The sequence below is a fragment of the Musa acuminata genome, chromosome BXJ3-7 (assembly GCF_036884655.1).
Source record: "Musa acuminata AAA Group cultivar baxijiao chromosome BXJ3-7, Cavendish_Baxijiao_AAA, whole genome shotgun sequence".
Classification (NCBI taxonomy): domain Eukaryota; kingdom Viridiplantae; phylum Streptophyta; class Magnoliopsida; order Zingiberales; family Musaceae; genus Musa; species Musa acuminata.
The window spans coordinates 40955283-40979511 of NC_088355.1; the positions used below are offsets into that span (position 1 = coordinate 40955283).

General features: G+C 36.0%; 4 protein-coding genes across 9 annotated transcripts; 1 reads left to right on the forward strand and 3 right to left on the reverse strand.

The window, feature by feature from the left end:
• Nucleotides 1-80: 80 nt before the first annotated feature.
• On the reverse strand, nucleotides 81-5206 carry LOC103992787 (GDSL esterase/lipase At4g10955). 5 transcript variants are annotated; one of them, XM_018828366.2, is made up of 5 exons: nucleotides 4671-5206; nucleotides 4510-4586; nucleotides 3846-3956; nucleotides 3656-3761; nucleotides 81-1486 (listed from the first exon to the last, which is right to left on the reverse strand). In XM_018828366.2, exons 4-5 carry the CDS (start codon nucleotides 3715-3717, stop codon nucleotides 526-528), a joined length of 1023 nt encoding a protein of 340 aa, XP_018683911.2. In that variant the 5' UTR covers nucleotides 3718-3761; nucleotides 3846-3956; nucleotides 4510-4586; nucleotides 4671-5206; the 3' UTR covers nucleotides 81-525. The 5 variants fall into 5 exon arrangements, with proteins under 5 accessions (XP_018683911.2, XP_065015933.1, XP_065015934.1 ...); XM_065159861.1 differs by lacking the exon at nucleotides 4510-4586 and adding an exon at nucleotides 1801-1910 and having other exon boundaries at nucleotides 4648-5206; XM_065159862.1 differs by lacking the exon at nucleotides 4510-4586 and adding an exon at nucleotides 1788-1910 and having other exon boundaries at nucleotides 4648-5206.
• A 946-nt stretch (nucleotides 5207-6152) lies between these two features.
• On the forward strand, nucleotides 6153-11690 carry LOC135643301 (MACPF domain-containing protein NSL1-like). Of its 2 annotated transcripts, XM_065160094.1 has the most exons (7): nucleotides 6153-6584; nucleotides 6755-6993; nucleotides 8103-8307; nucleotides 8722-8805; nucleotides 8892-9075; nucleotides 9707-9873; nucleotides 10836-11690. In XM_065160094.1, exons 1-7 carry the CDS (start codon nucleotides 6303-6305, stop codon nucleotides 11523-11525), a joined length of 1851 nt encoding a protein of 616 aa, XP_065016166.1. In that variant the 5' UTR covers nucleotides 6153-6302; the 3' UTR covers nucleotides 11526-11690. The 2 variants fall into 2 exon arrangements, with proteins under 2 accessions (XP_065016166.1, XP_065016167.1); XM_065160095.1 differs by lacking the exon at nucleotides 8722-8805.
• Nucleotides 11691-13620: 1930 nt separating this feature from the next.
• On the reverse strand, nucleotides 13621-14347 carry LOC135643302 (large ribosomal subunit protein eL27). Its single transcript, XM_065160097.1, has one exon. The coding sequence runs from the start codon at nucleotides 14261-14263 to the stop codon at nucleotides 13856-13858; it is 408 nt and encodes a 135-aa protein (XP_065016169.1). The 5' UTR covers nucleotides 14264-14347; the 3' UTR covers nucleotides 13621-13855.
• A 977-nt stretch (nucleotides 14348-15324) lies between these two features.
• On the reverse strand, nucleotides 15325-21004 carry LOC135642518 (putative ubiquitin-conjugating enzyme E2 38). Its single transcript, XM_065158730.1, has 6 exons — nucleotides 20323-21004; nucleotides 17451-17591; nucleotides 17290-17371; nucleotides 16338-16477; nucleotides 15934-16245; nucleotides 15325-15818 (listed from the first exon to the last, which is right to left on the reverse strand). Exons 1-6 carry the CDS (start codon nucleotides 20512-20514, stop codon nucleotides 15561-15563), a joined length of 1125 nt encoding a protein of 374 aa, XP_065014802.1. The 5' UTR covers nucleotides 20515-21004; the 3' UTR covers nucleotides 15325-15560.
• Between the last annotated feature and the right edge of the window lie 3225 nt (nucleotides 21005-24229).

Here is a 24229-nt window from a genome sequence, read left to right on the forward strand (position 1 = left end):
CTATGTTGCCCTTCATGTGAATCCACCACAGCCAAAAATGTTTTTGACTTTTACAGAACAAAAACAAAAAGTAAAAACACTGCTGGCAAAGAAGAGATTGCTATTGATAGTATCTTTATACCCCATACAAGCTGTCTATCAGAAAACACACGAAAACATTTAAAAACAACATCTAAAAAACATCACGATCGTGCATCTTGATTGCATCACTCCATGCCATCGACACCAATTGTAACATAGTACAATCTTCAAACAGAGAAAGACATGAAAGCCGGAGTGATGCGGAGCAACTTAGGTTCATAGTCTCATTCAGAAAACACCTTCTTGGCCCATACAACCTCCCACAACAATTACGATGGGAGTATGGAAGAATTCATCACTTCCATGTTAACCGTATTATTATTGTTCACTAAAGCATCAAACGCCTGAGAAGATCTGCTAGCCCATCACACCACATATTCCCTACCACTGAGAAAGATGAAGTGCACTGCTTCATCGATTATAATGCATGCTTCCCCTTCTATATCAGTCATAAAGGTACACTTTTGATTGCAGATCAATATCTGGCCTCCACCATTGGTGTATACCATGTGCATGCTTGAAGTCTGGAGCCGGACTTGAATTTACAGTCAGATTTGCTGATGGAAGGAGGTGCAATGACTCTGACTCCACTCCAAAAGCACTTAAAAACAGATCTTTGACAGAGTTCTGTGTTGCCAACTTCCCAATATTTCCTGCTCCAATTTCCTCCATCTTTTTGCGATGATCAAAATAACCAACATAAGATGAGCAGACGTCATCAGCCTGGTTTACAAAAAGATACGGAACCCATGATGACAACTTTGTAAATGAGTCTGACTTGTGACCAGGGCCTTTCACGGCCAAAGTGAGTCCAGCAGTTATAAAGCTGCTTGCGATGCGAATTCCCTGCTTAACCTTCTTATCTTTTATCCTCTCAATTGGTGCTGAGACAAATGGTGGATTAAAGAGAAAAGCCTTGAGATTCATACTCTCCTTAGCCATAATTTTCCCAGCAAGTGTCACCATGGCTGCCCCCAGAGAATGACCGGCGATCCATACATTTTGATGTCCAAAAGCTGAAACTAGGGCACGAACAGCCTGCATTGCTATTTCAAACCGAGATGTCTGATGGAGGCCATTTCTGAGAAGATGTAAGTCCAGTTTAACATCCCGAGAAACAGATTCTTTCTTTGTGATGGTACCTCGAAAGACTATCACAAATCTTGGAGCTTTATTAACTGTAGAATTTTGGAAGCCTACAGGAGGTCTATATTCATAAATGGCACCAAAGATGGAGAAATCAGAATCATCAATTAGTTTACGGATTACTTCAAAATGGAAGCTTTCCCACCAAGGAGGCGCACGAGCTTCTGAACCTTGACGGTTTTGTTGTCTATCGCGTTCTAGAACATATGCACCTTGAACCAAACTGGCTGCAACTGATCTTTGGTAATGTAGGCAGTTCCTGCTCAAAACAATCTTATAATCAATTTAAAATCCTAACAAGTTGAACAGCTAAGAAAGTTGTTAAGATTGTTGAGAAATTGACGAGAATGTATAGCTGACTCATCATTACTAGCAATTCTGGTTTCATGCAGGCAAGCTGCTGCTTCCAATCTAAACTAATGCGGGGTTCTTGGACTTATTTTGGTTAACTTCATTAACTAGGAATTGCTATTTGATCTTCTATTATATAAATTCTCGAAGAACTGCTTATTTGTTGAGACAATACCATATGAAGAGCTAATGTGAGGATGAGGAACTACCAGATTTGCTCACATGCATACACCATGCCATGGAGTAGAAGGTTCCATGCTACAATTCATAAATTTGTACTGGATTCATGGGGAAGCTCAAATAAATAGGGGATCTTTTCTTGTTAAGGCAACCTACAAACAAAGAAAGACTCCTGAATCATCCCACTAATAACCAATACTTTATTCTTCCTTTACTTTTTAACTTCTGTTTTATAAAAATGTGGACAAAATGAAAAAAGTGAGTTCTTTTATAATGCAGAATGGTCAAGAACTACATATATATGATGCAGAAGAATTTTGATTTTAATTTAACCAGGTTGTTAAAAGTACTTGTTCTTACGTAAACAATGAAATCTATGAATGTAACAACTTTCATTGCAAACTGAAAAGGCTCAGACTAAGTTTAGGACCATGTAAGTACCAACTGTTTCTTGAGAAATGGTGAAAAAAAATTTAAATAGTCGAAGCCATTAAAAACTCATAATTTTGGTAGCAAAAAAAAAAAAAATCTTACGTCCCTTATTGTATGTGGCAATAAAATTTAACCAAGCCAATTTAGATAAGGGTCACAAGGTCACAAGGTTGATTACACATACGTGACAAATGTTTTAAAATTTACTTGGTTAAATTTTATTGCCACATACAATAAGGGAGGTAAGATATATATTTTGCTACCAAAGTTATGAGTGTTTAATGGCTTTGACTATTAAACACTGATAGGTTGATTGTTGATCACTGAGGCTCAGCTACAAAATTTAGTGATGAGATATGATCAGTTGGTTCCAATGAGCAGGGTGCTGTCTATCTACTGAATTACAAACCTTTATTTAAACGGTAATCAGCCAGTGAAAGATGGGAAAAATACTATGCATTTTCACTAATTTTCATTTCTTTCCATTTACAAGTGGTGATCCTATCCTATATTACTGTGGAAGAAGCTATTTCTTCATCCACCTTTGCTTTTCAGAATGGTGGATTTACCATTCCCGCAGGTTTCAACATGGTTTATCCTTATTCTGTGGCTATCATTCTAATGTAATATTTTTGCCAAACTGTATCATTTCGAGATGTGTTTCCGAGTGTCTTGGGATGTTGGTGGTGATACATGTTGACTTTCCAGTTCAGCAAAAGTTTCTCCACTATTGTAACCTACATGTAATCGACAAGAAGGATATAAATACATTATCAGTGGTCGATCCAGGAGTGAAGGTTACCTGGAACGTGATTTTAATTTGAACTCAATAAAAATAAACAAATTGCCCATTTGGTCTGTTTTATTTCCACCCAGTCTTACGCTCCTTTTGATCATCCAAGGTTGCATGACCAAGTTTCTCTTGGACAAATTCAGGAACTTAGGACATATTCAGGAGTGTTTGAGGCATATTTACCTAGATCATGTACTAATGAATAAAATTTCATCAAAAATACATTGAATAAAATTTCAAATCCTCGATCTTTAGTAAGTGGGTCCGATACACTACATTGGATGTAAAAATATTTTTCAAACTCTCAACCTTTGATAAATGCTTCCAGATATATTCATCCTTCAGCATATAAATTGTGGTTCAAGTATGATTAAATCATTTTTAACCATGGAATGGTCAGATGGTTGTCCTCATCTTTTATTTCAGTTTAGACCATTCTTGAAGCAATCCAGGAGACATGCAACAATTGACGGTCTACCAGGCTCTAGGCAACAAACTACCATGACAACTTGTCCATGTTACACTGGTGTATAAATTTATATAAGAAAGCATCATAAAGTGATAAGGATTTGATGATCAGAAAGTTGAATAGAGCAGTAATTTCCTACAGTTGTGTAGAATGCCATTGTCAAGGAAAGGTTTGCAAAATGTAGAAAAACCGATTGAATTTACCAATTTACTGAGGTCAGATGTATAGGTCCTGAGACCTCAAACACATCCCTTTGTGATGTCATTTTCTTGTCTTAGGTAGTCTTTCAATGATTCACTCAAGTAACTCCTGAAAGATGAAAGAAAAAGATAAGAATCATGATAATAATGTATATAAACACCCCAAATGGCAACCACAACTACAAGCACTTACTTTGGACACAACTTTATTTTCCAGTATAGATCTAGATAAGCATGTTGATTAAGGACTCAGTATCAAGTTAGCTTCTAAGATTCAACACTAGTGATGCTACATTGGAATAACCTGCATAACAAAAAATACACAACTAACAGATCAGCTACCTTTTCATTTACTCAAGCCAGAATGTGCTTCTTGCTAATGCAGTTGTACAACATAAATTTACATATGTCCAAATGTAAAGCATGAAAAATGGCTGTTAATACTTGCCATCTTTTCAAGAATGAACTAATTATTAGCACTCATTCAAACACAAAGCTAAGCTGGAGTGTGAAAGATCTCGTATATTTAGTAGGAAGGAGATGAAACAAATTAGGAGCTTCATGTAGATCAAATGATATCTACAATGATGCTAAAGATACAAAATCTTTTACTCCCTTTAGCATAGTTAACATATCCTTTTTCTCGAAAAAGTGATTTTGCCCATGAAAACCAAGGACTAGATTTTTCAGAGCCCTAATATCCACAATTCTCCATTGATCGTGACACGAAAGGCAGCTCCTTTATGACTCGAAAAGAACCCTAAGATATAGCGGATGGGCATCTATCCTCCAGAGCGAGATTTTGCAGACATCGAATCAGACCCCACAAAAGAAGAAGGGTTTTTCTTAAGAATTACAATCAGCGAGAAGGGAAGTTCTCTAACGAACAAGCTTTCCACTGCCGAAGACCCGATCCATCGTCGCCATCATGTCCCTACGTAGAATCAAGTATCGGAATAAAAACGAAAGCGCATTGCAGAGGTCCAAAGGCATACCGAAGAGTGTAAAGTCATCCAACCACTGCTTCGCCAGACACCGCAGGCCTTCAAGATCCCAGCTCCGCAGTCTTGGGCCGGCAATCCAAATGATCTAGCCACTACTCCGCCTCTACAATTCCTACACCATCAAAGGCACCACCGAAGAGAGCGCAGATTCAACCATTAGAGAAACACAAGAACGCGTAGAGACCCTCGACAAACGCGACAAGAAACAAAATTTTCATGCGAAGAAGAACTAGTCCACGATTAAGTATCCTCAAAGCAACCAATCGACTCAAGGGTTGACAAATTTCCTTAATGTAGTCCCAATATTAAAAGGGGCAAGTTGTAGAGCCATCAAGGAAACGACATCGATCGGCTTTTGTTTGACATTTTCTTCTCCTTTGACTTCCTCCAAGGAGGATCAGAAGAGGAATTTGGTATAACAAAAAGAGGCGGAGGAGGGCTAGGCAAGATTGAGATCTTTGGTTTGCTGTACTCCCCGGAATGAGAGAGTGAGAGAGAGAGAGAGAGAGAGAGAGAGAGGTACGATTCAAGTGTTTGGGGGCGGGTTTGGGCAGAATTGTAAGAAAGCTACGATTCATGCGAAGTCGACTGTGATTGGCATCCATATTGCTTCGAGATTCGTGCAGATCCGCGCTCCTCGGCCGATCGACGGAGAGATCTTCGTCCCTTCGGTGCCGCTCGGGAAAGCTTTTTATTGGCAATCTGGATCGTCTGTCAACGCGTTTGACGGACCACGCTTCTTCATTCTTCTCCAATCAACGCCTGTGCAACGGTGGGTCCCATCCGCATTGTTGCCGAACGGGAGAGCATAAATAATTGCGTGCAGATAGGCAAAAAGAACAAGGCATTACCTTCATTTCGCGCCTTAAATCGTGCCATGAGTCGTTCCTCGACGAGCGTCGCATCCCATCGCCGTCCTCCTCACACCGCAACCGTGAACGCTGACCGGTGCCAAGCACGAAATCCCCACCCCGCCAGAGGTCTCCACGTCACGACTCGTACGAAGACGACCGTAGTTTTGAGTCAATTTTTTTGCTTAATTAATTAATATCGACAATCCAATTTTGGGATAAAATAAATATAAAACCACCATCAATTGATTGGACAGCTCGACCGTCACACATTATTTTCTTTAATTCTGTTCATAAGTATTATATTAATTTTCACATGAATTCATCCTCTTATTACTCACCTTTTCATACAATAAAGATCTTATTCTTTTAATAAAATTAAGAGAATCAAAATAAAAAATTAAATATAAAAGATTTAGAATGTAATCCGAGGGGATATATGACGTGGAAGACTACACACGCTCCATATGGAGCGGATAGCTACGACTTGCGTATCACATGGGCACTTAACGGGTCTAATGGTCCTTATCGGACCCATGTCGCTATAGTGACGGGTTTGACGGGTTCTTCTTCGGCCGTGGATCCGACGGCCACATTTCGCCTTAAGTGGCATCGCGGTCAATCCATCAATAGCTTTCGGGGGCAAATGGGAAGAAGCTTCTGTGTCCGTAACAGTAACGATGGGGATAAAGTGTGGAAGACGACGAAGTCCTCGTCCATGGCTTCTTCCTCTTCCTCTTCTTGCTCTTCCTCGCTCCCGTCTCCGCCATACACCCATCCCTGAGGATAGTGACGATGATGATGATGGTGCCTTCCGGTCGGGCCGAGATGACGCAGGAGGCGGTGGCCGAGAAGGCCGTGGCGGCGATCGGCTGCGGCTACGACCTGTGTTCCGACCTCTGGCTCTCCCACGTGAAGCCCGATTCCGAAGGCCGCCGCTTGATCGAGCTCGACCAAAGCCTCGCCCACGACCTCGTTCTGCCGGGAGGAGTCGTGGTTCCCAACGTCCCCAAGTCCATCGAGTGCGATAGAGGGTCGAGGACGAGGTTCCGGAGCGATGTCGTCTCGTTTCACCAGGTCTTTGATCCGATCGATGGCCCCCTTTTGGTTCCCGTGCATCTATGACCTGTCTCCACCATCAAAATTTGTTCTTTCCCTACCAGCGATGCTTGTTCCTATGCCTTAATTTATAGCCAGAAATGTTTCTATAATCTTTCTCTCAACATTGATCTTTGGGTTGTGATCAGATGGCGGAGCAGTTCAATCAGTGTCTTTCGCTGTCGGGGAAAATACCCTCTGGTACGTTCAACGCCATGTTTGATTTCAGGGGACGCTGGCAGAAGGACGCATCAGCTACCAAGAGCCTCGCCTTCGATGCTTGGTACGTAACTCTCTACGGTGTCGAGCTTGTGAGCTCTCGAGTAGTGTTGCTTGACAAAGTTAAGCAAGAAGTTCCATCCTCATGGGATCCTGCTGCATTGGCCGAGTAAGTCCTCTTCAGATAATCCAAATAAATCTCAGTGAGAAGCTCCCCTTTTTGAACTCTAATCAAAACTCCTGTAAATTGCTAGTTTCGATCTTCATCTCCAATTCTTGATTTTCCAAAGAGCCCAGCTAGTTTGACCAACAGCCTTCACGAGACTGCTAGAATTTTCATTTCCTATGCAGGGAAAATTTTGCCTGCACATTCATTAATCATGACATACCACCTCATGGGGACGTTTGAGGCTTCATTTCTAGTGATACCAATTACAGGGGTTCTGCATTATAAATCAAATCCATATGAAAACAAATGCTTTATAATTTAAAAGCCACTACAGGCCTTCTCTTTTTTCTTAACATATAGTATAGGTGGTGAAAATTTCATTTTGGAATGCTTAACAATCAGGCCTAAATTCTTCAAACAAAACATCAGGCCAACGTGATATATGCAGCATCTGTGTACATATTATCATATATAGGCATGTTGTATAAGCATGCTTTTGTTTCATAGAGGATTGGTTTTGAGAAACTTCCAAGAAGTTCTTTCATGTGCACATGTAAATTGGGATTTGTTTTAGAACAACGTTTTTAGGAACATGAACTTTCTGAATATTGATGTCAGCAATTCCTGATCCTTTAGCAATAACAAAAAAACAACATAATGCCTCGACTTGCAAATATTCTGGATCATTGGTCCAATTGACAACTTTAACCCTTTCATTTTTCTGCTATTTCTGATTATTTTTCTTCCTTATGTTGCATTTTAAGCTCAAATAGGATCTGTCTACCTTGCTACAAATCCATCTTAATCAATCCATGGATATTAATCCTTTCCTGGTGATTTGGATGATTGTTCCTTAGATCCTACCCTTCACAACATTCTTCTCATTGGGGATTGACCACAAAGAACCAGCTTTATTATCTGTCTTGCAATCCTCTCATTATTTCTTTTAGTTGTACAAAAGGAAATGCAACATTTCTTTTTTTTTTATGTTAATGTTCTCCTCACTGAGTAGAATAATCGTTTAGATATTGGAAATGCCAGTCTTAGCTTGAATTCTTTTCTTTTACTTTTGACATTATTGCTTGAACCTTTTTTACTCAAATATCCAGATTTATCGAAAAATATGGCACTCACATCATTGTTGGATTGAAGATGGGTGGTAAAGATGTAGTCTGCGTTAAACAGCAGCAGGACTCACTTCTTCAGGAAACTGATGTGCAGAATCTTCTAAAGAAGCTAGCTGATGAGAGATTCTCTGAAACTACAAATGGAGACTTAATCCTGGGAGAAGGCAAATCATCAGAAAATCCGAAGGTAACTATGAGAACACGAATCTTATACAAAAGTAAAAAGATTATCAAAACCACAATCCTTTGATGGAGAACCATCGAAGGCTTTACCCTTTCTCGACTGTTTGTCCATTTCATTATTTTAGTGACTCATGGCATTGCGCTGAAATCACTTCTTGAACTTGTTAAGAGCCTAACTTCGAGGGAGTACTAGAAAATATTAAAACATTTTATGGAGAATAGATGGCAAAACCCAGTGAGACATGTTAGCAATTAGTGGCATAGTTAACTTTGCGATATACACCTCACAGCCTGCTACAAGCATACAATTTTGTAAATATATGGTCTGTGCTAATGGAACTTAATTATTTGATTGTATCGTATTGAGCTAATAACATGGAATCATTATAGTTATATTTTTATGTTCTATGCGTTTTAGGACAAGAAGATTGACAAACAGGAAAACAATGCAGCATTTTTTACATCTGTTCAGTCATCTATTATATCACACTCAAAAAAGGATGTAAGTTTCTTATTTAATTGGAAAAGTGTTTCTTTATATGAAATTTTACTTACAATACTTTAACCTCCATGTTCTCTTTACTGCAGGATATAGTAAGCATTGTTGTCAGAAGAGGAGGAATCAACAATAATCAAAGCCATAACAAATGGCTTGCAACTATTCCACAGTCACCAGATTTGGTAACAATGTCTTTTGTACCTATAACTTCTCTGTTAAATGGTGTTACAGGAAGTGGGTTCCTAAGTCATGCAGTGAACCTTTACCTCCGATGTAAGTATGCAGATATCTTTCCTACCACTATTCTTTTAAGAGAGAGAGAGAGAGAGAGAGAGAGAGAGAGAGAGAGAGAGAGAATGACACTATGTCAATTAATATTGAGCCCTCTATAAGATCTGTAGTTACCCCATATGCATAAAGTCATGCCATATGCAAGTATTATAAGATTGCCGTGTGATACCAAACACATGTTAAGATTCAACTAATTATAAAACCTCTTGCTTTGTTTTTGATCCTGAGGATAGCGTATTCTAAATGGTTGCCTCATAAGTAATAATCTATTATCTTGAAGGTGTCAGCTAGCTTGGCTGATAAAAACTTTGACAAGTTATCGCAGGATTTGAATCCTGCCTTCTTCACTTTACCCTTTGAACTAAAAAAAGGAAAAAAACACCTATTACCTTATGTATTTTCAAATAAGAGTCTCTCCTGTGTCTGGTTGTCTTTGCATATATTTTGCTGTTCCTTCTTCATGAAGATCCTATTCTAATACATTTTGTCTGAAAGCAAATCTTGCACTACTAATATGCATTTTTTGTTTGATATGTGGGTAGCTTTGAAATGTCTGCCATTTTCTCTATCTTGCATAGTGAAGCTTCTGATTCTGTTCTCATTAATGACTCAGACAAGCCACCAATTGAAGAACTTGGACATTTTTTGGAGTTCCAAATACCTCGTCAATGGGCTCCAGCATTTGGTGAGCTCCCTCTTGGTCCACGACTAAAAAAGCAGAGTTTACAATCACTCCAGTTCACGCTTTTGGGTCCAAGGCTTTATGTTAACAACATCCAGGTAACCATCAGTGCCTTCCAATACTTTTTTGTTAGTTTCTGAATTTTTCTGGGTGATTCTAGCAAACCAGCCTAGTCAAAGCCACTTTACGAGATGCAGTATTGCTTCAAGTAGGTTTACTACTGTACTGTCAGTAGTCAGGGAACTGAAATAGCAACTTTCTTTTATCTGAATCATTCTAGAGTAGTAGTGTAAAATGCTGATCTCAATTTTTTTGTCAAAAAATATTTGTTTGCCATTGAGATGATATCGAATATGTTTCCGAGTTCTTTGCCGATAATTTTGGGGTTATTTGACAACATATACTCTTGCCATAATATGGTCATTTGGGCAGCACAAGTGGCTGAAAATGCATGCTTGGTCATTGCTGGTTTGTCGATGGATACGTTTAGGTTGCCCGTAACTTGAAAGGTAACCCCAAACTTAAAAGACTTTCCGTCTTGAACAATAGGTCTGAGTTGTTTTAGGTTATTCTTTTGATATGTTGACATCAACCACCCAACAACCATGAACTTTTATTAAATATTAATGTTGATTCTCTTGCCATGAAATATTTTGAAATCTTTCTTCCGCATTAAATAGTGAGTGACCATGAACCTTCTGTCATGCTTCAGTAAGTAGTATTGGAAAAATAATTTTCTGTTCAACCGATGGATTATTTGATGATGAAGTCTCTCTTCTCCTTGATAAATAGTGATCATGAACCTTGTGTTATTCTTCAGTAAGTAGAATTAGAAAAACAATCCCCCTTTTAGCCGACGGATTATATGATGATGACATTGAACATGTCAAGGAGGTGGCTGATCAGCATGTTTATTTTGAAACTTTGCGCATCAATTTTGTCCATTGTCCTTATGGTTTTCATATATCCCCGTGTTTTTCTATAATTTTCTACTTATTCTTCTCTTTTTTTTTTTTTGGTGTCGTTTCGATATTTCTATTTAACATATCTAATGATACAGGTTGATTCAGGGAACCGTCCGGTGACAGGGATTCGGCTGTACTTGGAAGGCAAGCGGAACGACCGCTTAGCGGTTCACCTCCAACACCTCTCTTCGCTCCCTAACATGTACCAGCTCTCTGATGCAACTACCTATGCCGATGATGACACCTTGTTCAACGACCGACGGTATTATGAGCCCATCAAGTGGTCACTGCTCTCTCACGTCTGCACGGCTCCTGTACAATACAATGGAGCCTGCATCGATGACTCTGCCTCCATAGTGACCAAGGCCTGGCTGCAAGTGAAGGAGATGGGCATGAGGAAGGTGCTGTTTCTTAGGCTCGGTTTCTCCAACGTCACTTCGATGACAATCCGAAGGTCCGAGTGGAACGGACCGGCTGTGGTGTCACGGAAATCAGGCATCATCTCGACATTGATCACCTCGCGCTTCAGCACAGGTCTCATACCCGAACCGAAGCCGATGGTGGAGGTGAACTCCGCAATCTACCCAAAGGGCCCGCCGGTGCCGATCAGGATGCCAAAGATGTCGAGAATTGTCGATACAACAGAGGCTTCGAGGGGGCCAGATGATCTACCAGGGTACTGGGTGGTCACCGGGGCTAAGTTGTGCGTCGATGGCGGCAAGATCTTTCTTAGAGTCAAGTATTCATTGCTAGTGGAAATGCCCGAGGATGACTTCTTGATGTGAAAACAGCAAATATTTTCTTTCTGGTGTCAGCGTTAAAGAGAGAGAAAGTAATTTGTTGTAGATTCCTTCAATAGTTAGGTCGTTGTTCATTTGTCGTAGACACTTTTGTGGACAGTATAACAAGAAATAATGTTTTATATTATAAGATAATTATAATTTTAATAACATCTGATGGTAATCTCCTTAATTATAGCATCTAAGAAATTATCAAAAAGATACATTTTTCTATTGCTATAACTAAACACATTCTAACTCGAACATTTTCATCTCCACCATAAACTTAATAATAGTCCAACATTTCGATCCATAAAAGTTAAAACATCATTCATTGAACTATCAATTAATTAGAAAATATATCAACTAGTCCAACATACACACGATGATCACACAAAAAATCATTTAATTCTTAATCCATGAACAATATATTTTTATCCATAAGACTCTAATTTGTGCACAATATAATATTGCTTGTGGGCATAAACATTATAAAATATCACACTAACTCTCAACTGACCCCTAATAATATATGCTCCATGCATGACGACTTCTATGCAGTCCATCTTGATTACCCCATTGTTGTCAAAACATGGCTTTTCGTCGTCAAAATATGTAAAGCCACCTCAAATTGGCAAAAAACAACTATTGCTTCCTTTTATCAATAATATCCATTATATAAATCGATGTCTTTCCAAGAAATCTTCTACTACTAAACCCATCCAGTCAAGAACTGAACAAAGAGACCACCCCTGCACTCTCTAGAAAGAACAGGCATATTTCCGACGCATAACAAGAGAAACACAAGGAGAAAGAACAGGCATATTTCCGATGCATAACAAGAGATAACAAGAGAAACCCAAGGAGAAAGAACAGGCATATTTCTGATGCATAACAAGAGATAATGACCCCACTAATAAGATGTAGCAAACACCTTCACATTCCTATAGAAAGTTTTCCCACACCTTCCTGAGCAACTAAACATGACAGAACAATAAAGCTGAGAAAAAATAGCACACTTACATAAACTTTCAGTATAAACTGTCCACAATTTCCTCAGCTTACTCATTCCTTCCTTCCAAGAACATATCATGTGTCTCCCAAATGCATCATAAAACCTCAATGCCAGGACATCAGGCAAAACAAAAGCAAAGAACCAATAATAAAGCTGAGAAAAAATAGCACAATATACTTTCAGTATAAACTGTCCACAATTTGCTCAGCTTACTCATTCCTTCCTTCCAAGGACACATCATGTGTCTCCCAAATGCATCATAAAACCTCAATGACCGGACATCAAGAAAAACAAAAGCAAAGAACTACAGAGCTCTAACCAGTTCAGAAGAGCCGAGTCCATTAGGACAAAACCAGGATTACTTTGTGATATCATCCTATTCTATAATATATAAGGCTAAGGATAATAATAACACTAAGCACTACAAGGCATATATAGCTAGACATTCCTTGTTTCCTGGTGAAGTTAATGATATGACTTCTAATAACATATTGGGCTGGGTCTTGGGTCAATTTAGGTCCAAACCAATGTTCTTAAGCCAAGCTACAAGCCAACCTGAAACCAAATCATTCTAAACCCGAACAACTTGTTTTCAGTTTGTTAAGAGTTATTTACAGTATGCTTTGACTTAATCCTTATTTATTTTGTTGTTCTTTTAATTCATTCTTCCCCATTTTCTCATCTCACCAACCTAAGGCCTAACCCACTCATGCCTCCCTGACCATCATCCATGTATTTTTTTCAAGCAAGATAATGATAAGTTCATGATGTCCATATTTTTTCAAGGAAGAAAAAACAAGTGAAAATGCAGAGACCATATGTCCAGTGACTCATATTCTAATAACAGTATAACCTTTCTTATAGAACTCCCAAGAACATAAAAAATCAGGAACATAAAAAATGCTCCTTGAATCCAGCAATCAACAATTCGACTCCCCTGCAAGAGCGTGCTTTCCTAGCAACCAGAAGATTTCAGACATAAAAATTATCTTGTTGAAATCTCTGGGTCACTACTATATATATATCAAGAGAATTTCCAAATAGATTCCTCACAGCAATTAGACGACCATCACGAAGATCAACAGATGACGCAAACCAAATCAAACTGCCACTCACCTAAATATCCAATTTATCAAAATTATCCTAACACAGCATGAACTCAGACTGAAAACATTTAGTATCCAGGAAATTACCGTGACATGTCCTAAAAACAGGTGAAACCACACAGACAAATAACATGCCATCCATGAATTAAATGATGCCATCTCATGTAGATGAAAATAGCAGCGTCAGAAATGAAACTAAAGATCGCTACTTTGCTTTAGAACCTGAGCTTGGTGAAGAACCATCGGTTCTTTCCGGTCTTAAAGCGCTCCTCAAGGCGAGCCTTCGTCTCCTTGGATGCGGTGACCTTCTTGTCGCGGGACTGGAGCGCATCGAGGGTGACGACGTCCTTGAGATCGACGTCGAGTGTGTAGCGGGTGGGCATGATGTGGCTATAGTTCACCAGCTTCAGAAACGCCTTCACGCGCGACTTCTTGGCCGTCTTCTTTGCGGAGTCCTTGCGGATCACCTTCTTCGGGTACTTGGCGATGCCGGCCACCAGGCAGTGCCCGTAGGGCCGCTCCCGGGTGCCGTCGTCGAAGGCTCGCACGATGACCGCCTTCCGCCCCGCGAATCGCCCTTGCAGGACGATCACCGCCTTGTTCGGCTTCAGAAACTTCACCATCTTCCTCTCCTTCCCGTTAGCCGCCGCGCCGGATCGATCCGGATCCTGCACCTCCTCGCCGCCGCAATGAGGTCCGCAAACCCTAGTAGAAGAGGGGTTCTTATAGAGAGCGCGATTAAGGTTGGCGCCGCGGAGAATGGTCCGACATTGGGCTAACCGGTCTAGGAAATTGGACCGTTGCAATTAGACACGGTCTAGCACTATGGACCGGTTCATAATAGCTTCCTACACAGGGTCAAAATCGTTAATTACTAATTTCTTACTAAAGCTAATTATATTAAATGAATAAAACAGTAAGTAGAAATATTTCTCATCAACTAATAATAATGCACCAATTTTCTCGAATATTTATTATTATTATTATTATTTTGGGGGTTCCATTGGAGCTATAAAATCATAAATTTGGGTCATCAACAATTATGCTGCATGGGTAGTATGACAAATTTCATTTTCTTTGTATGAATCATAAATTTTCTTGAAATATATTTGATCAAATAGAAAGAAGATGGGAGGTTTAAAAGATATATGATAATATAAATATTATCCCTCAAGAGGACAAATTTATAGGATGCAAAAGCTTGAGAGCAATTTGTGCACCAAACTGAAACATGTCAAACAATTATTAATCACTCGAAAGATTTTAGTAGTTATATGACAAATGGAACACAAATTGCCTATCTTTTTACAGGCAAACTTGTTCATTGGCCAGAAACATTTCAGGAATTTTCCCTGTGAATTTTGTGACAGAGTTCAGTACATTAAAAACTCATAAATAATTTCAGTAGCATGATCTAAAATCACCAATAAAAGAATGATATTGAATAGGATTTCTGCCGGTTGGTAGTCAAGTTTGTTTATCTGAGGCACTATTGAATAGTGTTTCTTCCTCTTCACTGTAACATTTTTGGTCCAACATATTCTCTCAACTCACAGATCTGCTTTAAGAAAGAGTTCAGAGCACCAATATGAAAAACACGAATATAGACTATAGAAATCAAAAGAAAAATTAAGGCAAAGTACAGAATCCTACACTACCAATTCAGACCTTCAACATCAGAAGCTAGAGTATCTAGATATGGTATTTACATGTCAGATAAGCTGGACAATCAAATCATTTATAGTGCCAAATAATCTATTAAGTTTTTAGCAAAAAAAGGCCTGCGGCCCAATCTAATCTATAAGCTAATATTGTTTGTAAGGTAGACAATTATTAATGTGTAATCTAGCAAAGTTGTAGGGCAGATCAATAGAGAGTTCGGCTTCATAATTTTAAAATATCGCCTGCTTTTCTGGAAGCTTAATTTTTGACTTCAACCAGAGCAAGGAATTCGGAGCAGTCAGCTCCTTTGCGAGTGAATTCCCTTAAAAGGTCTTTAGATAACAACTTCAGGGATGTCTGGAATGACGCTGAGAAATTTTTGCTGCTTTCAATAACTTCATTTATCCCTTGACTGATTGTGCATCCAACTTGAACACCATTCATGTAAGCGTAACATGCTTTGAGGATGGTGCCTCCATGCTTTCGGAAATGTCCAGCAACAAAGTCCCCAAAATGCTAAAACAACCATTGTAAATGCCAGAGTCATGTAAAGAATTTGAAGCTTCCGAATTATATGTGTTGATACTTTGAAAAATCTACAAAATTACAGAAAAGAAAGTGTGGCACATACCTTTGGGGGATTCCTAACCAAATACAGCATCGTTCTGCAGGATAAAACAAAAGCACCCTCATTGTAAATCAGGGATCGCTTCTCTACATCAGGTGTACTTTTTATCTCGGCATATACTGGCTCATTAAAAAATGGCTTGGCATTCAGGACTAGAGCCTGAATAGAGACCAGAACCTGCAGCATGGATGACTTGTATGGTATCCACTTCTCACATCCCTCGCCAGACCATGTGTGGAGAAGGCTAAGACAAACTCTACCAGAATCATACAAATTTGGGTTTATTCGAAGTCCACCAGATCTGTAATAAACTTCCTGCATGGTATTATGTGGAAATTAACCTTGTCAATAAAAAATAACAATTGAGTACCCAAGTATCGGCCGGTATGGTTAAAGATTTCACTTACTGGAGGTTTCTGGGGATAGGTTGGAGGAAAGAAAATGTCAAAGAAGAAAAGGCCATCATGATAAGGAGTTCCAGCTGGTCCAACAATAACAGCCCTTAGAATATCCATCCTTTCTTCATACGCCCTTACATATATTGTCTCTGTTCATGAACAAGTGAACAAGGTAAAGAAGCCAAAAGAGGGACTATAAACATGCTCCAAAGATTTTTATGCTTCTTACTAAAACTAGGTTCAACAACTAATGCAAAAATAGACTCATCGCAAACTGGCTCCCACAAAATCAACTGCAGCATTGATGCAAATAAATTTGGAGAACAATAATATAATCCAGTTATCAGAATATTCTATTTTATACATCAGAAAAACAGATCTTTCAACATTTTTTTAATCCTCATACATTTGGGCAACAATTATAAGTTCTCTTTGAGGACCTAACTCTTTTGACTAGTATACTTTTTTGATGTAAAATTCTTGCTTACATAACTTGAGTTAAAATATGATATTGTGACTGACGTGGACCACACCTGGCAAGCAAAGCATATTGTTTTATATATATATATAGGATTTCCATACACATGCAAGTCATGATAATCCTTAAGATTAATAAACATGTAGCTCTAATTCAATTTGCACATATTTTATTTCTCTTCCTTTCTGAGAGGGGAGTGGTTGTGTTTTTACAGAGTTCATCTGATTTATGATTTCTTCTAGCTACATCACTTTGAGAAAATTTGATGTAAGTACTAAACTAAACAACATATAAAGTTGAGATCCTTTTGAAAACTTCCAAAACCATATATTCAATTTTTATCAGCAATATGCTGATATAGAGAACCATTCAGTATGGTGAAAAGGATTTCCTGCTGATCACAAGGCATGAAGTTGAGATCTAGACAAACTTATAGCATTGAAAAAGACATAAAAAATTGACCATCATGCAGCATGTACAGACCAGGTAGATCATTTTCTAGGATCTTCCACTCATGCTGAATCCACCTCACCCAATCTTTTGTTGGCTGTAAAGGGAAAAGCCGCTGCAAAATATCAAGATAATTTGGGACCATACTCAACAAACTACTGATTAAAAGAACATGAATGTCACTTATTGACCACCTTGATTTTAGAAAACTTATAGTAGTGATCTGAATGATCTTGAACTACATCAAATTGTTTAAACAATCTGTATTTCATGTCAATTTCATCATCAAATGTTGTTTTCATCTTGCTTTTGCTTGTATTTTCCCCTGCAGAATTCTGCAACCATAAAAAAGTTGACTCAGCACAAGATGGCACAACTTATCAATTTGGCAGTTGAACTTATAATGCAGTAGTTCTCTGCTGATTTAGCATCATATTCATGTTCATCATAATCATCCACATAAGTATAGTCTGTGTTTAAAGTCATCAGAATCATAAGAACTCAATGTTCCTAGCTCAAAATTGTAAACTTAACAAGTTCAACATCTTTTGTAGCATGATGATATTTGAAACTACAAGCATCGATGAAGCATTCAAAAATGAACGGCCTTTTTATCCAGATAATTCACCATATTGGTTTAAAAACTATTCAGGAGTTTCAGACAAAGGAATACTGTAAAGGTGAAGTAGCTGAAATACGTTCTTGCTTTTGACAAATTCTATCATATGCCAAAGTTTGCTTATTCTTGTAATATGGGACGATTTCATCAACAAACAACATTATTGGGATCATCATAATTTACACCACAAAGAACAGTTTGAACCTAAACGATTAGAAGTCCAGTAACCAATAAAATTTTGTTAACTTGCTATCGACCTTCCAGAAAATTAAACCAATAAGAGGAAAGAAATAGGCAACTAGTATCAAGCAATATCTTCACTTCATATCGTATAGATTGCACTACAAAACCAGATTTTTGTAAAAATCATTGTTTTAACCTGATGTCAATCTTTCGTTCAATTAAACCAACAAGTACAAGGGAAATAGCTAGGCACTAGCATCAAGCAACATTGACATCTCATGACCGCACAGCTCACGATACAAGATAGTATTACCAAAGTGGATTTTGAAGTAAGAAGATATGAAAAATAAGTTATTCGAGTGTTTTCAAACATGTAAATGACTTCCCTGATTTCTGCCGTGCAGCTGGGTGTAATGTTGCATTCAAGTAAAAAGACAACAAAGCAAGAAATAAGATAAGGTTATGTATAGAAAACATGGATATTACAAAGAAAGGAAGCTCTAGCAAGGATGTCAATGATTGTTTACTTCAAAAAGAATCCTGATCCAGGAGACAAATATGGAAACAAAGTAATCCAACTCACGAATCACCAATGCTGTAACAATATAACATTAAAAGTGCTGATGTAGCAACATAAATACATCAACAAAAGACCATACATAATTAGATGGAAAACTCCTAATTGAAAAAACATGTTCTAACACAATTCTTCAGAAATTGGAATTTCCCATATATTCACTTCAGGCTTTTACAAGGAAATTAGATACTATGGCATTGATTCCCATGAGCCATGCTATGGAATCAAACTTTATCATGGTATCACTTTTTGAGCATTTATAATTATTATCTGTCAAGGTCTCAGAATGATGACAAAGTTTTGGGTGGCTGGAGGACTCATGTCATGCCAAATCAGGAATGGATATATGTTAAGACTAATTGGAACCATGCCCTGCTCCACCCACCGCACATCTACCCCAACAAAAAAAAGAACATACATGTATCACATTGGTGATTGATTATCATGTTATAATGGTATCCGTCAACACAAGCTCCAAGATCATAGTTACGATGTTTATGCAATATTTTATCATCCATGTATCATGTAAATCGTGAAGGTTATATATATCTAACAAGTGCTCTGAAGTAAGACCCTATGTTTTATTGCTTCTTGAGTTGTTATTCAGTATATTCTTTTCATCTCTGTTTCTACTTTCCAGACAAACCAATAATTTTGCATAACTTGGGAAAGAAATAGAAAATCGTCCTTTGATAGAAAGAAGTTTCCAATCTCAATACCTTATCATTTTAGATCCTACATCATCAGCTTGCATGTTTGTACATAGAACTGCTACTTACCTAAGCATTTAATACTTAAACAGGAAAAAAAATATTCAATTTCTATAATAGAAACTTTAAAAGGACCGATTATTTCTAAGTCTCAAGATTGGCTTGCTATATTTCTCATATATATTAGTGAACTAAATATGTATGCCATGTAAGTCTAGCCAAAGTCTATTACTAATTTGACAGCCTGATCTTGTTTAAAGTCAGATGATTTCCAAAACTAAAACAAAAACATGAAAGTAAACTCTAGAAGCAAATGCAGAACATGTTCCCCCGATAATTTGTTTTTAAAACGGGGAAATTTTCTACTGCTTTAGTTAACAATGAACTGGTGGCAACTTTGTATTTGAAATAAAGCCAATTCCATTATATTCAAAATTCTTCTAGTACTAAACACACAAGGATCTTGGTTTAAAGTAATATGTCATAACATTTTTTTTTAATTAATAGCTATGATCAGAATGGTGCTAACAGGTCACTGATGAGTGGTAGCATTAAATTGTTTGTAAAGCCTTCATCCCAAACTCTATTCCAAGTTCGACCATTTCCAGTCACTGGAAACAGAGAGTATCCATTCAAATGTAATCACTACAAACACAAAGGGCAAATAAATCAGTAAAGAGAGCAACTTTTTCCAGACTAACAATACCCTTAATCGAAAATGTACAGAATTAAATTATCACTTGCGCATTTACCAACCAAAATCGAACACGAGGAACACTATGGATGTAAATCTAACCATAAACCAGATCTAAAAGATGGAACACATCTAACATAATCACATACTTCAGATCAAGTTCGATTTTTTTCCAAGATTTCATCATAAAATCAGGGTCAGAACACTCAATTCGAACTAACATACAGAAATTTGAGCCAACATAACTCGGCACGAAAGAGAAGTAAGAGGAGCGATGGACTACCGGGCTCTTCTTCATCTGCTGCTGGCTTGAACTCGAAGCCGAGGAGGAGAAGGATGGCGCCGTGACGTCGGGGCCCCCGGTTGATGACTTCCGGGGAAAGATACGAAGCTTGGAAAGGGAAGCGAAAACCATCTCCCTAGGGGACGACCAAAACGACGACTTGGAACCGGCGGCGGGAAGCGGCGTCTGCATGGGGCCGGAGTTAGGTGGCGATCAATGCAACGTCAGGCTGCGCCACAGTTACGGTGATCGCACGCTCCGAGAGAGAGAGAGAGAGAGAGAGGCGTAAGCAATGGGGAGGGAACAAATAGCATTAAGGTTTTCGAAATAACTTATAAATATCTATAACTTTATAGATATGATGTGATCACGCGAACTCCCAAATCTGTTTTGATTGGAATATAATCTTTTTTTGTTAATTGTTTAGAATTTCACTTCTATCTACATTTTCTGATTTTTTTTAAATTTTATTTTATTTTATTTTATTTTTATAAAAAATAATTAATAAAAAAATATGATTATTGATATTCAAATCAAAGAACTCGAATCAAATTCTAAACAAATCAATTTGAAACCGATTTAATTTGAACCAATTCATCAATAATTCAATTTTCAGAGTTATAAATGATTTCAATTTGAGAGTATACTATTTAGTTAATTTGAACCAAAGACTCACGAAGCCCTAAAATATATTTCAAAACTCTACGAGTTTATTGCTTCTCCTTGTTTACGTGACTCTTCCTTTTTGTCTTATTCTTTTCTTATTATTTCTCTTCATTAATAATTTCTTTGTTGACGTACATTATTATATATCCTAATAAAAAAAATAATTACATGTGAAGTCGATTTTTCTCTATTGTATCTTTTAATAAAAAAATATAAAATCACTTATATAAGTTTAATTATTTAAAATATTTAGAATTATATTTATGGATAATTATATATATATATATATATATATATATATATATATATATATATATATATATAATGGGAAATCAAAGGCTTTAACACTAACTTTGTAACCATTTTTAAAATTTTTAAGAATAAAAATAAAATAAACGAAGAAATTAAATATAATGAGTCCATTTATTACATTATTTTATTTTATTTTATTTTTTATTTAAATTGGTGTCAATAAAATGTTAAATAACTTTATTTTTTTGATTATTTATTACTCTATTCTTTTGTTGATATGTCAAAAAAATTTCATTTGACATTTGTCACGAACAATCGAAGAGTAGTCGAGTAGTCAATAAATTTTTCTTGCAAAACTATTTTTAGGATGTGCCTCATGTTTGATATTTATATTAGGATTAGTAAAAAGATTAAGAGAATTGAGAATAATATTTATTTATCTGATGTGATCACGGGAACTCTCAAATCTGCAAGTAATCACATTTGATTGGAACATAATCTTTTTCTGTTAATGGTTTCATAATCTGAGAATTTCACTTCTATCTTCATTTTATGAATTCATTTTTATTTCAAAATTTAATTTAATTTTATTTTTTATAAAAAATAATTGATAAAAAAATATGATTATTGATGTTCAAATCAAATCGAACTCGAATCAAACTCTGAACGAATCAACTTTGAACCGATTCATCAATAATTCAACTTTGAAAGTTATAAATGATGTCAATTTTAGAGGATACTCTTCTTCGATTTAGTTAATCGATTCGGATCGATTTTAATTTAAAAATACCAACTTAACCGAAAGATTCACGAAACCCTAAAATCTATTCCAAAATACTAGAGTTTATCGCTACTCTTTGACTCTTCCTCGTCTTATTTTTTATTTTCTTACCATTTCTCTTTATTAATAATTCTTGACTTGCATCATTACATATCCTCATGGAAAAAATAATTACATGTGAAGTCGATTTTTCTCTATTATATCTTTTAATGAAACATATAAAATCACTTGTATAAGTTTAATTATTTAAAATATTTAGAATTACATTTGTGGTTATATATATATATATATATATATATATATCCATTTGTTACATTATTTTATTTTATTTTTCTATTTAAATTGGTGTCAATAAAATATCAAATAACTTTCTTTTTTTTAGTTATTTATTACTCTCTTCTTTTGTCGATATGTCAAAATTTTCATTCGACATTCGTCACGAGCGATTCAAGAGTAGTCGAGTAGTCAATAAATTTTTGTTGCAAAACTATTTCTAGGGTGTGCCTGATGTTTGATGTTTGATGTTTATATTATGATTAGTAAAAGGATTAAGATAATTAAGAATAATATTTATTTATATAGCTTTATAGGTATGATGTGATCACGCGAACTCCCAAATCTGCAAGTAATCACATTTGATTAGAATATAATCTTTTTCTGTTAATCATTTGATAATCTGTGAATTTTACTTCTATCTTCATTTTCTAATTTCTTTATTATTTCAAAATTCGATTTTATTTTATTTTATTATAAAAAATAACTGATAAAAAAAATATGATTATTGATGTTCAAATCAAATCCAACTCTAATCAAACATTAAACGAATCAATTTGGAACCGGTTTAATTTGAACCGGTTTATCAATAATTCAACTTTGAGAGTTATAAATGATTTCGATTTGAGTGAATACTTTTCTTCGATTTAGTTAATCGATTCGGATCGATTTTAATTTAAAAATATTAACTTAACTCAAAGACTATCAAAGCCCTAAAATCTATTCCAAAACTCCATGAGTTTATTGCTCCTCCTTAGTTTATGTGACTCTTCCTCCTTTTCTTATTCTTTTATTTTCTTATAATTTCTCTTCATTCATAATTCCTTTGTTGACTTGCATAATTACATATCCTCATGAAAAAAATAATTACATGTGAAGTCGATTTTTCTCTATTGTATCTTTTAATAAAAAATATAAAATCACTTGTATAAGTTCAATTATTTAAAATATTTAGAATTACATTTATGATTATATATATATATATATATGTGTGTGTATATATATATATATATATATATATATATATATATATATATATATATATATATATATATATATATATATATATATATGATGGGAAATCAAAGGCTTTAACACTATCTTTGTAACCATTTTAAAAACTTTTAAGAATAAAAATCAAATAAACGAAGAAATTAAATGTAATGAGTCCATTTGTTACATTATTTTGTTTTTTTTTCTATTTAAATTGGTGTCAATAAAATGTTAAATAATGTTCTTTTTTTGTTATTTATTACTCTCTTCTTTTGTCGATATGTCAAAAAATTTCATTCGACATTTATCAGAAGCGATTGAAGAGTAGTCGATAAATTTTTCTTACAAAACTATTTCTAGGGTATGCCTCATGTTTGATGTTTATATTAGGATTAGTAAAAGGATTAAGAGAATTTAGAATAATATTTATTTATAAAAATTTATATATCTGATGTGATCACGCGAACTCTCAAATCTACAAGTAATCACATTTGATTGGAACATAATATTTTTCTGTTAATCATTTTATAATCTGAGAATTTCACTTCTATCTTCATTTTTCAATATTTTTTATTTCAAAATTTGATTTGATTTTATTTTATTATAAAAAATAATTGATAAAAAATGATTATTGATGTTCAAATCAAATCAAACTCTAAACGAATCAATTTGGAATCGATTTAATTTGAACCGGTTCATCAATAATTCAACTTTGAGAGTTATAAATGATTTCAATCATAGGATACTCTTTTTCGAATTAGTTAATCGATTCAGATCGATTTTAATTTAAAAATACCAACTTAACCCAAAAACTCTCGAAGACCTAAAATCTATTCCAAAACTGTTTGAGTTTATCGTTTTTGTGACTCTTCTTTCTTATATTATTTGTTTATTTTCTTATAATTTCTCTTCATTAATAATTACTTTGTTGACTTGCAACAT

Bases quoted from the DNA above. Each gene is read 5' to 3' on its own strand.
- LOC135643301 (XM_065160094.1), top strand. From the start codon at position 6,303: ATGATGATGATGGTGCCTTCCGGTCGGGCCGAGATGACGCAGGAGGCG. The intron at 6,994-8,102 runs GTAAGTCCTCTT...TCAAATATCCAG, and splicing joins GATCCTGCTGCATTGGCCGA to ATTTATCGAAAAATATGGCA. The intron at 8,308-8,721 runs GTAACTATGAGA...TATGCGTTTTAG, and splicing joins AATCATCAGAAAATCCGAAG to GACAAGAAGATTGACAAACA.
- LOC135643302 (XM_065160097.1), bottom strand. From the start codon at position 14,263: ATGGTGAAGTTTCTGAAGCCGAACAAGGCGGTGATCGTCCTGCAAGGG.
- LOC135642518 (XM_065158730.1), bottom strand. From the start codon at position 20,514: ATGCAGACGCCGCTTCCCGCCGCCGGTTCCAAGTCGTCGTTTTGGTCG. The intron at 17,372-17,450 runs GTGGTCAATAAG...GATATTTTGCAG, and splicing joins ATAAGTTTTCTAAAATCAAG to CGGCTTTTCCCTTTACAGCC. The intron at 16,478-17,289 runs GTCTGTACATGC...GTTCATGAACAG, and splicing joins CCTAGAAAATGATCTACCTG to AGACAATATATGTAAGGGCG.
- LOC103992787 (XM_018828366.2), bottom strand. From the start codon at position 3,717: ATGACATCACAAAGGGATGTGTTTGAGGTCTCAGGACCTATACATCTG. The intron at 1,487-3,655 runs GTAAATTCAATC...TGTTTTGAGCAG, and splicing joins CATCTGACCTCAGTAAATTG to GAACTGCCTACATTACCAAA.